At 45.9% G+C, this 12,255-nt stretch overlaps 2 protein-coding genes across 3 annotated transcripts; one reads left to right on the top strand and one right to left on the bottom strand.

Moving 5' to 3' along the window:
* Positions 1–356: 356 nt before the first annotated feature.
* On the bottom strand, positions 357–8,167 carry LOC120812542 (formin-binding protein 4-like). Of its 2 annotated transcripts, none has more exons than XM_078097511.1 (17): positions 7,966–8,167; positions 7,320–7,397; positions 7,107–7,225; positions 6,326–6,497; positions 5,902–6,049; positions 5,667–5,769; positions 5,219–5,560; positions 4,697–4,889; positions 4,466–4,593; positions 4,287–4,391; positions 3,877–4,010; positions 2,727–2,884; positions 1,887–2,185; positions 1,672–1,789; positions 1,352–1,545; positions 1,043–1,200; positions 357–901 (listed from the first exon to the last, which is right to left on the bottom strand). In XM_078097511.1, the coding sequence occupies exons 1-17, from the start codon at positions 7,967–7,969 to the stop codon at positions 811–813; spliced, it is 2,544 nt and encodes an 847-aa protein (XP_077953637.1). In that variant the 5' UTR covers positions 7,970–8,167; the 3' UTR covers positions 357–810. The 2 variants fall into 2 exon arrangements, with proteins under 2 accessions (XP_077953637.1, XP_077953636.1); XM_078097510.1 differs by having other exon boundaries at positions 7,846–8,062.
* Positions 8,168–8,819: 652 nt separating this feature from the next.
* LOC120812507 (seipin-like) lies at positions 8,820–11,901 on the top strand. The gene has a single exon (XM_040168590.2). The coding sequence runs from the start codon at positions 9,342–9,344 to the stop codon at positions 10,674–10,676; it is 1,335 nt and encodes a 444-aa protein (XP_040024524.2). The 5' UTR covers positions 8,820–9,341; the 3' UTR covers positions 10,677–11,901.
* Positions 11,902–12,255: the final 354 nt, after the last annotated feature.

Here is a 12,255-nt window from a genome sequence, read left to right on the forward strand (position 1 = left end):
GCCTCCCACATCATTTTTTTCACCTGGAGGGCCTATAAAATGTCCTCTGTAGGTTGTATCCATCAAAAGATGCTGCATACTTTTGTTCATAAGACATTAAAGGTGTTCTGCTTTTTGGGGAGTTGTGCTTGTTTTGTCTTATATTTTCTTATTAATTTGCAAAGCTGATTCTGAAAAATGTTGTGGCTGGCCTCGATTATCAACCAAGACCTGTAATTATGATACCTCATGATGAATTATGCTTAATTAATGCAGCTTATGTAAAATTAATATTAAGATAAAATTTCTACTTTTGACTTTAAAGTAAAAGGTAAATAGTATATTGGTAAGTGATCATCAAATATACAGCAAACAAATGACAAATGAAAAAAACTTTAATAACTTTACAAAATGTACAAGTCCAGCGACCCTTCCCTTCAAAAATCATTGCACATAACATTATACATGAATGAACGGAGTTGTATAAACTCAATAAAATAGACACACTCCCTCCAAACAAACTGCGGTGGTCATTGATTTCGTGAAGCTCGACAAAACGGCGGTGAAGTAGATTTTGATGAACCCCAATGAACCCAATCATTTTGGCACATTTACAACAGTCACTACAAAAACAAAAGAGCATTCAGGTCCTTCTGTGGAATGGCCTGCCATGTAAGGACCTCAAATGTCTCCATTGTCCATCATAAAATGATAAACAAAGTCCAACAACCATAAAATAAAACGTTAATCTGGGGCAGGATGACCTTGTATTAAGGGATGGAGCTGAGTAAAAATGATGGTGAGCAGGCGATTTATGACCCGGGTTGGATGTTACGTGTTCTTCGTCGTCTTCCGTTTCTTCAGTCGGTCCCTCCAGTTATCGGGCAGCGTCTCAAAATTAGCATTCTTTGAAGCTTTTCCTCTGTGGAGTAAAAAACAGTTAATGAAGTTCCTCAAGATGGAAAAACGTCATAAGAAAGTCCAGGAACTCAACAGCGTAGCTGCATCCATACACAGTCATCAAAACCACTAAAAAAAGAAAAATGTTACTTGGTAAACATACGTCATGAGCTGCTGTGTCTTCCAGTCCTCGATACTCCTCTTGTTGAGCTGATCTCTGTCCTCGTCGCTGGAGCTGCTTTTCTCCTCTTCGTCCAACTCCTTCTGGATGCTCTGCCACTTCTTCACCAGAGACGGCATTTTGATCTTACTCTTCTTTGACTACATACGAGGAGATATAGGAGAAAAATGTGAAAGAATGTGAGAAGCTAAATCAACACTAGTCTTCAACAATAAGTTTGTGCTGTGGTTTATACATATAGTTTTTTTCTACTGCCCCTTTTACAATTGATGTAAAATGCCCAATACTGACCTTATCCTTTTTTATTTTCTTGGTCTTGTCTGCGGCCGGAGCTTTGACTCCAGGAGGTTCAGAGGGCGGCTGGATTGGCGGCAGTGGTGGCTGAGGAGGTAAGGCCGGGACAGGTGGGAGAGGAGGCTCACAGGGGACCAGGGGAGCAGGGACCGCTGGCACGCCCCAGTAAGCCGTTGCAGAAATTAGAGGAGCTGCACAAGGATAAACCGTCATTTAGCGAACAGGGCTCTGGTCTGGTTTCAGAGGACGTGGAGCAGACAGGTACGCATATTGGGGAAGTACATCATTTAACAGCAGATGTTGTGATCCCTTTTTACCTGCGCTAAAAGCCGGCTGGGTGTAGAGAATGGCGCCACTGCCAATAGTGATGGATTTACTCAGCTGGCCGGCTTTACGTTTCTGACCCTTCCCCAAGGGAACTGACGACTCCACAATCTGTGGGACACAAAACATTGTTAAAAAGGATAAATACACACACAATCATGTCCATTATTAACTGCATATTGCTAAATTAAATTGATGTCTCCCATACCTTCACGCCGGCGCTGCCTGGAGGCAACGGAGGCCTCGCAGAGCCGTCCTCCTCCGTTCCAGGAGCAGGCGGCTCGCTGTCATTGTCGTCGTCCATCTCCATCTCCACCTCCATGATCTCTTCGTCGCTGTCAGGAGGAGGAGGTGATGGAGGTGGGGAGCCGGGGGGGAGAGGCGGCGGCGGGGGCTGTTCAGGAGGGGGAGGTGGGCTGTCAGGAAGGGGGGGTTGGGGTGGGGACCAGAGAGACGATGCAATGGGCTGGGGCGGTGCGGGTGGGGGGGCGGCTGGGGTGAAAGATCCTGTTAAAAAGAAGAAAAACATAAAATTGTAATATTGGGAGAAGCATAATTCATACATTTTCATCAATGGATTTCCATGACCAAACATTTAGTGAAATCAATAAGTGACAAATTTACATATTTAAAGTGACAATGAGAACTCAAAAGCAGACATTGCGTCCCAACGGGCACAGCACGGACACGTGCGCACACACACACACGTTAGAAAGGTTGAATGTTTTGCCTCCACATAACACACACAACCTACATTTTGCTTGTCCCGGGTCTTTGTCTACCCATGACATTTTCCACATGTAGAGAGCGTACGCCTGTTTATATTTTGAGCGTCTCTCGTGCATTCTTTCAAACTCATTGAAGAATATGACTAGAATACTTTCCATTTTAAAATCCCATGACTTTTCCCAGCTTTTTCAAGACTGTATGAACCGTGTAGATAGCTTTGTCACATTGTTTTGTATTATGTAAGCCACATGTTCAGAGGAAAAACAGGACAATAAATATACTCGGCACTCTGTGGTTAACCCGGAGGACAGAGACTGACCTGCGACCCCACCAGGAGATGCGGTCAATGTTTTGGTGTTCTCTTGGCTGGAGGTCTGTGTCTCTGTGCCTTGCAGGTCTTCCTCCTTGTCCTCGTTTGGAAAATCCCACTGGGAGGCACTGGTCCGGTCGTTCACATAGAAATACCGCCTGTGCTCTCTAAAGAGTGGGACAACAGAGATAGGATGCAAGAGTCTCAACGGCTGTCCCAGCAACGGCATGAGTGGCGGGATACCCTGGGACAGTGGGGGTGAGGGGCAAGGGAGTGGACATAATGGCCACACCAAGGGGCAGGAGTGTTGGTATGGACAGCGACTTTAGCTGTCCAAAAGCAGGGCCCAATTGGAGTGTGGTCAGGGATGTGGATAGGGAACCCACCTTTGCTCTCAAAAACAAAGAAAGCAAAACAAATCATCTCTAGGGTCCTGAAAGTAGCAATCAGCAGCTCACACCATGGTTGTCACATTTGTTCCGTTTTAGACAACCATTCCCTCCCAGACACAGGAAGACGCCAGAGAGGAAACACCATCATGATCATCGAGAAGCATAGGTCAAAAATTACGAGCACACACTCAAGTCTTTTTACATCAGAAGGGAAAATAATAAAAACAGGAAGACATATGAAATAGAGTAGGTCTGACCTGCTGGGTTCCCGTCATTGCTCCATCTTCACCTTTTATTAGATGCGTGACACTCCTCGCTTCCCGGACATCACTGTCTGCATTGCATTCTGGGTGGTGTAGTCCTGTAAAGTTCAAAGCTCTCCCACGCAACCTTCCTACCATTCACCCCCCCCCCCCCCCCCCCCTCCACCCTTCCAAAATTTCCACTGACTGGACCCATAATCAGTCTGCAAATGCCCTGACAACAAAGGGCTTAAGAGTCTGTTATGTGGACATGGAGCTTTTTGGTGGCAGGAATATTTAACAGGAAGCAGGCCGGCCCCGAGCGGATGCTCCCTTATCAGTATGTGCCAGGCAGAAACCTGCAGAGTCTGTTTCTGGAAAGTATTCTGATCCTCCCAGACTGGTTAAGCGTCTCCCCAGGTCATGAAACAAAGTCTGCAACCGCGGCACTTAGAAGGGTGTAGTTGTTGTTTTTTGGGTGGGGTACGAGGGAGTTTAGAGATGTGAAAGGTAAGGAGCGCGTACCTGTCCCAGTGGCAGGACCAGCCTTTAGGAGTGGCGTTAAGTTCGTAATATTTTATGTGTTCGGCAGCTTCCTGGAGCCTGCGACGAAGATAGACCCCATTCAGAGCGCCCTCTCTCCAGTCAGCAATCCGAGTCTGGGGGGAGACAGAGTGAAATAAAAGTATAGGTAAAAGGATACAGGAGACATTAAAGCCAAAAGATAGATGTGAAACTTGGAAACGTAATTACATTACATTTCCCGATGATGGATTATAATGAGAATTTTAAATATTAAAGTACTTTCGACGTGGCTTTGTGCAAAATTATGTGAAACAAAATGAAGCGTTAAATATTTTAAATGTCATATTTGGATCTCAACATCTGGAAACTAGGATGGTGTTGGTCAGAAAATGAACCGGTTTTCCTCTCACCTCAGTTTGTAACAGAAGAAACTGAAAGTTTGAGATCGCCCTTTTGTTTATCCCCAGGAACTCCATCTTGCTAGTCAACGTATTAGCCAGTTCTCCAATCTGAAACTAGACATTCATCCGCGTTACAAACTGTCCCAAAAAAAGAGCCACAATGGACAGTGATAACCACGTTTTTTTACCTTGAGCTCAGGCGTTTCTACTTTCAGCTCCGGTGTTTCCACCTCTTCTTTAACCAGAGGAATTGTAAGCGCCTTCTCTTCTGAACCATCTGTTTCCTTGTCCTCCACTTCTTTGGCGCTTTCTTGAGCTTTTGAAACGGCCACAAGAAAGAAAAAAAAAGAGGCATTTAAATATGTTGGGAGATGAGAATAAAAATGAAATGAATGGAACGTGCATTGGTTTGGACTCACTTGTCTCCGTGATGTCCTGCAGGTCGGAGCCGATGCTGTTGGACTCTGGACTGGGAGCCAAAGGGAAGGCGGTCTTCCACCGCTTTTTCTTTAGCAAAATGCCTCGAGAACCAGAGGCTTCTTGGCTGGTCTCGGAACAAGGACTGGAGCCCCCGGCACTCACGTAGCCCTCCTCTAGCGCCCTCAGCTCAGCCTGAGAGTCAGAGAAAGGACACGTTGTCCCCAGTGCACACTTGGAAATACTATTACCGCAGCCTCAAACCAGAAAAGCATCTCGTGGCCGTATGTCTCGGCCAACCAGTCAAGCAGCAGCTCACAAATAGTCAGTCCAAAATGGCATCACTTCACTTTGACTTTGTTTGAATTGATCAGAATTATGTAGTGACCTTCAACCTCTTAATAAAGTTCTGCCTTGAGTCCAAGTGGAAGTTTGTGCCCAATTTCAATAAAATTCTCTCCAAGCGTTCCAGAGATTTTGCGTTTCATTCAAGTAAACCTTTGCTGGAAAAAAAAAAAACTCACCTTTTTCCTCTCCAGGGCCAGTTCCAGCTCCATGGTGTCTTCTTCCGTCTCCTCCTCTGCATCTGAATTGTCTTCCAAGTCCTTGTGGCAAACGTCTTTCTGGACCGTGGGGATTGGGTCAGGGTCCAGCGGAGGGGTGGATTGAGATACTGCACTGCGAACGCCTTCCCCGTCAGAATCTAAACTGTTCTCAGTCTCATCCAAGCCTTTAAGCAGCTTTTTCCTCCATCGCTCTTCTGATTCCTTCACTTCAGAGGGGATCAAAGGCCCGAGCAGAGACGCCGCCACTCCGTGGCGCTCCTCTTCTTCACTTGTGAGGCCCACGACACTCTCAATGACCTCCTTTTAGACAAAACATCAGGTAACAATATCAAAGCTTAGAATGCTTCTTTTTATTTAAACACCACAGAGTCAAATTTTATTTATTAATGTGTGGAGTGAAACTTGCCTTCACTTTGGTCTCCTTCACGGACAGCGGGGCTACAACAAATGCGGCATTTTCCTTGGCCTGATAGGCTACATGCGCTGTGCCGTTGCCGTTGATACTCGAGCTACAAAGACGAAATACAAAACTACATCATACACCTCTGAATGTCTTTACTTGAGACAAAAAAAAACATTCAAAGAAAAGGTACTTGGGATGAGATAGGGAGCGTGGCTTCAGGGGTGCCTGTTCCTCCTACCTGTTGGTATTCTGGCCCAGAGTTTGCACCTGATCAGCTAGATAGTGCGGCAGCTCCCAGGACACCTCGTTGGTCCGAGTGCTCCAGTAGTAGTAGCAGCCAGAGTTCTCGTCCCACACCTCCTGCCAGTCTCCCATCTCTACACCCACTGCAAAGCAAAGCTGATTTTAGGTAATGCTAGCACACAAAATTCCAAAAGTCAAAACAATCTTCACCAATGTATAGCAAGGTAGAAACAGGCGATCATCAAGACCGATTGATATGAAACGAGGTTGCTGAAATGTAGGCAGTTTATTTGTAATGTGAAACTTATATTAATATGTTATTAAATGAAGGGATTGTTTTTCTTCCTAGTAAGCAATAATCTCAAAGCAGAAAAGGTTTGCAAACATATATCGGCTTATCAGGTCAGGAAGACAGTTACCTCTAGAAAGAGAGCACTGAGTATTGTACTCAAACTCTGCGCTTTGTTGGTTTTGAGCTGCACTGGCAGCTGGCTGCCGAGTGTCCACATCAGGTCTGGGTGGTGCGGCGGTTGGGAACGAAGGTGGAGTTGCATCTTCAGAATTTGGCTGGGTGGTGATGGCATCAATTTCCTGTGGTGAAAAATGGCCAAAAGGAATGTATGAACAACACACAAAAGATTGACCCTAACATGGACAGTCCACACTACCAACAATGGCCTAGCCTGAAGATCTATTTACAATCTCTAATCTAATCTCTAATCAAAACATTTATTTCAGGCTCATGGTCCAGATTGTATTTCATTCTATTCAATGTTTATGTATCTGTAGCAATACAGCTGGGCCTTGTAGCGCGTAGTATTAAACTAGGTTTGACAATTATAATCTTATTTAGACAGTTTGTGAAGTATTAAATCTTGCAGCCACAAATATCCCACTGGCACTGCACCATCTCTGTCTCTTTAGTATCCTCATGGCATTATGAGCTACTTGGAGGCTTTTTGGTAATTAGACCACAAGTGTGCAGTGTAGAGTGGTGCGACATCTTCACTCCATCAGTACACGTACTAAACTTACATGAGAGGATGTTTGCTTGTGCATGCATCCTAGGACATTGCCTATGGATCAGTGATGATGCATAAAGAAATGAATATTGTATTCTTGGGTGCATTTCAGAACTGGTCTGGTCATATATGCATGAACTTATGTTCCGATACAAGACATACAGCAAATTATACTCACAGCCATGAAATTGGCCAATGTACTGTCGATGTCTGCTGACTTTGCAGTGGAAAGCGGAAGAGCGTCTCCAGCCTCCTCTTCATCGCTGTCCTCGTAGGCTCCAAGCAGAGACAAGCCCTCTACAAGTGGCGGCAAAGCAGCTTGATCAATCTTACGTGATTTGCTTTAAAAAAGTTACAAAAAAACATATCCCTGTATATACTGTTACTCTACCTGTGGCCTTTACTGCGGCAGTCTTCATGTTTGTGAGTCTTTCTCTCATAAATCTGTGTCCCTCAACCTCCTGTTCATCTGCAAAAAAAATGTCAGCCAAGAGGTTAGCCTTGAGTTAGCTACAGCAAGCTAACTGTTAAAAGCTGACGTTATTCTCCCACACGGACAACATCCTCACACTGACACACGTCAAACGTAATGGCGACACTCGCGGTGTACAGCTAATCACGCTTGGGTCCACAGCCATTCGTGGTAAGACTATGTTGGCATGCGCACAGAAACGTCTAACGTTAGCTTAGCATGCTACACGATAGCTTCTGGCCGACCCGTTAGCTTAACGTTAGCTAGCATACTGCTATCACTTTGCGTTATTAGCTATTGGTGCTGATGATTTATCCTTGCACCTAATGTTAACTAACTCGATATGAGCATTTTGTCATGTTTTTAAAACATTGCCACATGCTTCACAACTCCAGCACTTAGCATTCAGCTAACAAGCCACTGAGATGACATTATCAAGAAATACCATCGGATCCCGAGGGGGCTTCTTCCCTCTCTCCGACATTCCCGCCGCGCAGCCCGGGAGGGGAAAGCTGTAGGATCGTTCTCCGACCGACCGCTCCTCCTGTGAGGCGATTTTTCTTACCCATCGATGTCCGTCAGTCTAAAGGGCCTGCAGACTTCCCTGGCGTCGTTGTTGCGGCTCGGCTCGGCTCGGCTGCTTCACAGTGGCACAAAAGAAGGCATCGCCTTCCGGTTCACGCGGTCATGCCTTGGAAGAAGCTAAACCCGGTGACTGGGTGGCAGCTAACATGCTAACAAAGCTAGACAGACTGGAGACACCAGATGGGGGGAAAAAGTTCGATTGACGTTAAAAAGGTGGAGGAGAAGTACAATGTTGTGGAGATTTGAATAGTACATAATAGTAAAGTGGTGACGGTGGCATTTGAATGGCTATTAAAGAGCTTCTGGATATTTAATATAGACTAATGTAAATTATGGGAAGTGAGAAACTACTTAACACCAAAACAGACATTACTTTAACTATCTGACTCGGAAGGGGGTTAGCTTCTGGATTATATGATGAAGCAATTAGATCTCCAAATAAAGCTTTTGAAGTAAATACAATCAAAGTTTTCAGAATTTTATTGAATATAAAAGGTTTCAAGCAAATCTGAGGAGGATCATTCAAATACATAAGGGAAAGAAATTGTGTCACTATATAGGGAGGATGGCAAAAATTGATAAGTATGGCCATTTTTTTATCCATCTTTTTTATCCATCTGGCGAAAAAAACAGCAGTGCGAAATGAGGAAGCCGAATCTTGGAAGAAACCGTTGATCAAATTCGCAGATCAATTAAAATAAAGGCGGAGGGACGCTACAATAGCGGTGAATGCATATGTACTACAGCGACATGAAACTACAATAGTGGTGAATGCATATGTACTACAGCTAAATGAAACTACAGTAGTGGTGAATGCATATGCATTACAGCTAGATGAAGATATTAACGAGGAAGACAGAAAAGGACGATGATTTTTTGAGTTTAATGGAAAATGGTTGAAATTAAATCTGCACGAAGAAGCATGAGCAATAGGACACCGCAGCAAGTACAAATACAGATATAATCGATATTCTGCAAAACAACAAGAAGTGGGTCTTATCAAGTACTATTTTAGTATGTTAGACTAACTAATATTATTTAGAAAGTATGTGCCCATTCTTTTATTCATTTTGACATCCTCCCTCCCAACCATCTGGTGGCGCTAATGCACCAACCCGCAGTTTGCCACCTGCCGATAACCTTTAAAGAAGGAGAAGAAGAAACGCGGAAGGAAAACAAGCTTAGACAGCGTTAAGTCAGGTGGACACCGTCACAGTCTAACCTTCAGAAGCAAATCATTTCATTTAGATTTATTTGTTTCGGGTAGTCTTAAAACACGTCAGCTTTGCGAGCCGACCTAGCTTAAACACAAGCTCGGCCCTCGACTAATGCTCCATAATGTAGCCCTGTGAACAGATGCACACCGACGTTAGGCACGGGAGGCATGCGAGGAGAAGCGATCACACGGTTTCGGACGGACACCGCCCACTGATGTACGACCACAGGGATCCACCGCCGGGGCTGCAGTCTCAGGGAGCCGAGGGAGGAACAACCGACCAAACCAGGACCAGAAGAAAGTCCGGATCGGACGCTATCATTAGTACGATGGGAGCGGTCCTCCACTGGGTCCACGACGTGGCCTCCGTCACTCTCCTGAAAGCACGCCGGACTCTGCTGCAGGCCGCCATCCTGTTCTGCGTCCTGCTGCTGCTGCTCTGGGTGTCCGTCTTTCTCTACGGCAGCTTCTACTACTCCTACATGCCCACCGTGAGCTTCTCCACCCCCGTGCACTTCTTCTACACCTCCGACTGTGACGCCTCCGAGTCAGTCCTCTGCTCGTTCCCCACGGCCAACATCTCCCTCATCAAGAACGAGAGGGACCAAGTGATGGCCTACGGTCAGCCGTACCGGGTCTCGTTGGAGCTGGAGATGCCAGAGTCCCCGGTGAATGAGAACCTGGGTATGTTCATGGTCAAGATGTCTTGTTACACAAAGGGCGGGAGGACCGTCTCGTCGGTGGGCCGATCCACGATGCTGCACTACCGCTCCGGCCTCCTGCAGAGCCTGAGCACGTTGCTCTTCTCTCCCTTCTTCGTGACCGGGATGGCCGAACAGAAGCAGCTCATAGAGGTTGAGCTCTTCTCCGACTACAAGACCAACGCTTTCCAGCCCTCCATCGGTGCGGTCATCGAGATCATGTCCAAGCGAGTGCAGATCTACTCCTCTCAGCTGCGCATCCACGCCTACTTCACCGGCGTGCGATACGTTCTGTACAACTTCCCCCTGACGTCCGCAGTGATCGGCGTGGCCACCAACTTCGCCTTCCTCAGCGTCATCGTGCTGTTCGGCTACCTGCAGTTCGTGTGGGGCGGGCTCCTGCCTCCGGAGCAGGTCCGGGTCCGGGTCATGATGGGGGACAACACGCGCATCCAGCAGAGGAGGGAGGACGCTCGGAAGCGCATGGAGAAGGAAAACTCTCAGAAGGACCTCGGCGCTCCTCAAGTGATCGGACCTGCGAACGGGGCGTCTGGTGCCCACGAAGGCGGCACGTGGCCGCCGGCGTTTTCAGCGGGGCCCCCGGAAGCCGCAGATCCCCCCGTGGGCGACGCGGCCGACGGCGAGGAGGGAGGGCCTCCCGACTCGAGGGCGTCCGAGGAGGATGGCGGCTCCGACGCGTCGGATGGATCCAAACGGCCTGGAGAGGGTGAGACGACACTCCGACAGAGACCCGGGGCGTGGATGAGCCTGTGAAGCATGCCGCTGCACCCAACACAAGCACTTATATAGCATATGCTCAATGTTAACACAAATGTAATAGATGCTTTGGGAGCCAACTAACTACTGCGTATCGTCCTTGGCCTAGTTGTAACTTTTGACTTCTTCTCTGTTCGTTCTGCATATTGTTTTACCATGTGTGTTGTTGTTTTTATAACGCCCATATCAGAAGATACGACATTCCAGCTCTGGCGTGGCGTCAAGCAGAATATGAACTAACCACTCGGATGTCAGCGTGACATTTCAGCGCGTGCTTCAGATGTCTGTCCAACTGCGTATGTGGCGTATTTCTCATAATCGCGGCCAGCCTTCGATAGCGGAATGCAGACATCCCGACATTTCTCCCGCGATAATACAAGCAGACAAGTCTTTATTTACCGGTTCATGCATCCGTAGACGGGATTTTGTTTTTGAAAGTAGCCGCCGCGTACTTGTTACGGAGATTAGAGACTTCCTAGAATGTTTCACACCCTTTTTTAAAGGTCACAGATGAGCGAACCTCGTGCTGCTCTTTCACAGAGTCTCTTTCAGAGCGATTGGATTTGGAAAATGTCCAACAAAACACGGTCTTTGTTTTTAATTGCTCACTGTACAACGTATGTGAAGCCTGAGGGAGACTTAAGACATTTATTTTACTTGTTCATTCAGAGACGTTCCGTCTCAGTTTCATGAGTGATTTTTACGGCTCTTTTGTACTTTGAGCTGCAATGCTTTAACAAAGCAGGTTTTCATTCCATCAGCACTATTCCTTTGTATTCAGTATCTGTTACACTGCCATTTTATTGTCGGGAAAGTGTTATTTATTTAGTTTATTTATTTATTTAGTTAAAAAGCACCAATATTTTAGATGTGTCTTTTAAGTTGTGTCCAACATTAAGGAACAGTGTAAGAAGCATGAATAAAGTTACTGTTTTAATATACTGGCCGTTAAAGCTGATGAAGTCAAGATGATGCAGGAATTGTTGGGAATTAAGAACTGCCTCCAAGTATTTATCCTGCACTCCGGGGAGCCAAGGGTTTAAGCCTCAAGGGAGCTTATGTAAGAGTTTTGCAGGGGACATAGAACTCTGTACCAAAGAGATTGTTGAATGTGATGCACTTGTATGATGTCATGGAAATATCCTTGCAAATGCATCTGAAATGATATGAGTATGTGTTGTTTATGTGTTGAACAAATTAAATAAACATGCAGTGGCTCACGTCCCGTGTTTCATAGGGTCTTGTTTACGTTTTGGTGACATCCCTGTTTGGTTCTGCATCGGCATCACTCTCACAGAAGGTAGCAGCTCTCAACTCAATATGTTTTGTCTGGTAAAACGTCGTACTTCTTAGACAGTAGAACAGCATTACCACCTTTAGCCACTGCGTTTTTTTTCATTTTTTGTTTACTTAATGTTTTATTAAACACAAGGAAAAGGTCATGTGGAAATCTGGCATGGTGGAAAGATCATGTGTTTTTTTTTCCTCATTTCATTCATTTGATAGAATAAGTTAAGTTTAACATCAGACGGCTATGGCGCAGTGCTGTTCTAAGGCTTGAGGTGTGAAGGCATTG

Source organism: Gasterosteus aculeatus, chromosome Y, assembly GCF_964276395.1.
Source record: "Gasterosteus aculeatus chromosome Y, fGasAcu3.hap1.1, whole genome shotgun sequence".
NCBI lineage: Eukaryota > Metazoa > Chordata > Actinopteri > Perciformes > Gasterosteidae > Gasterosteus > Gasterosteus aculeatus.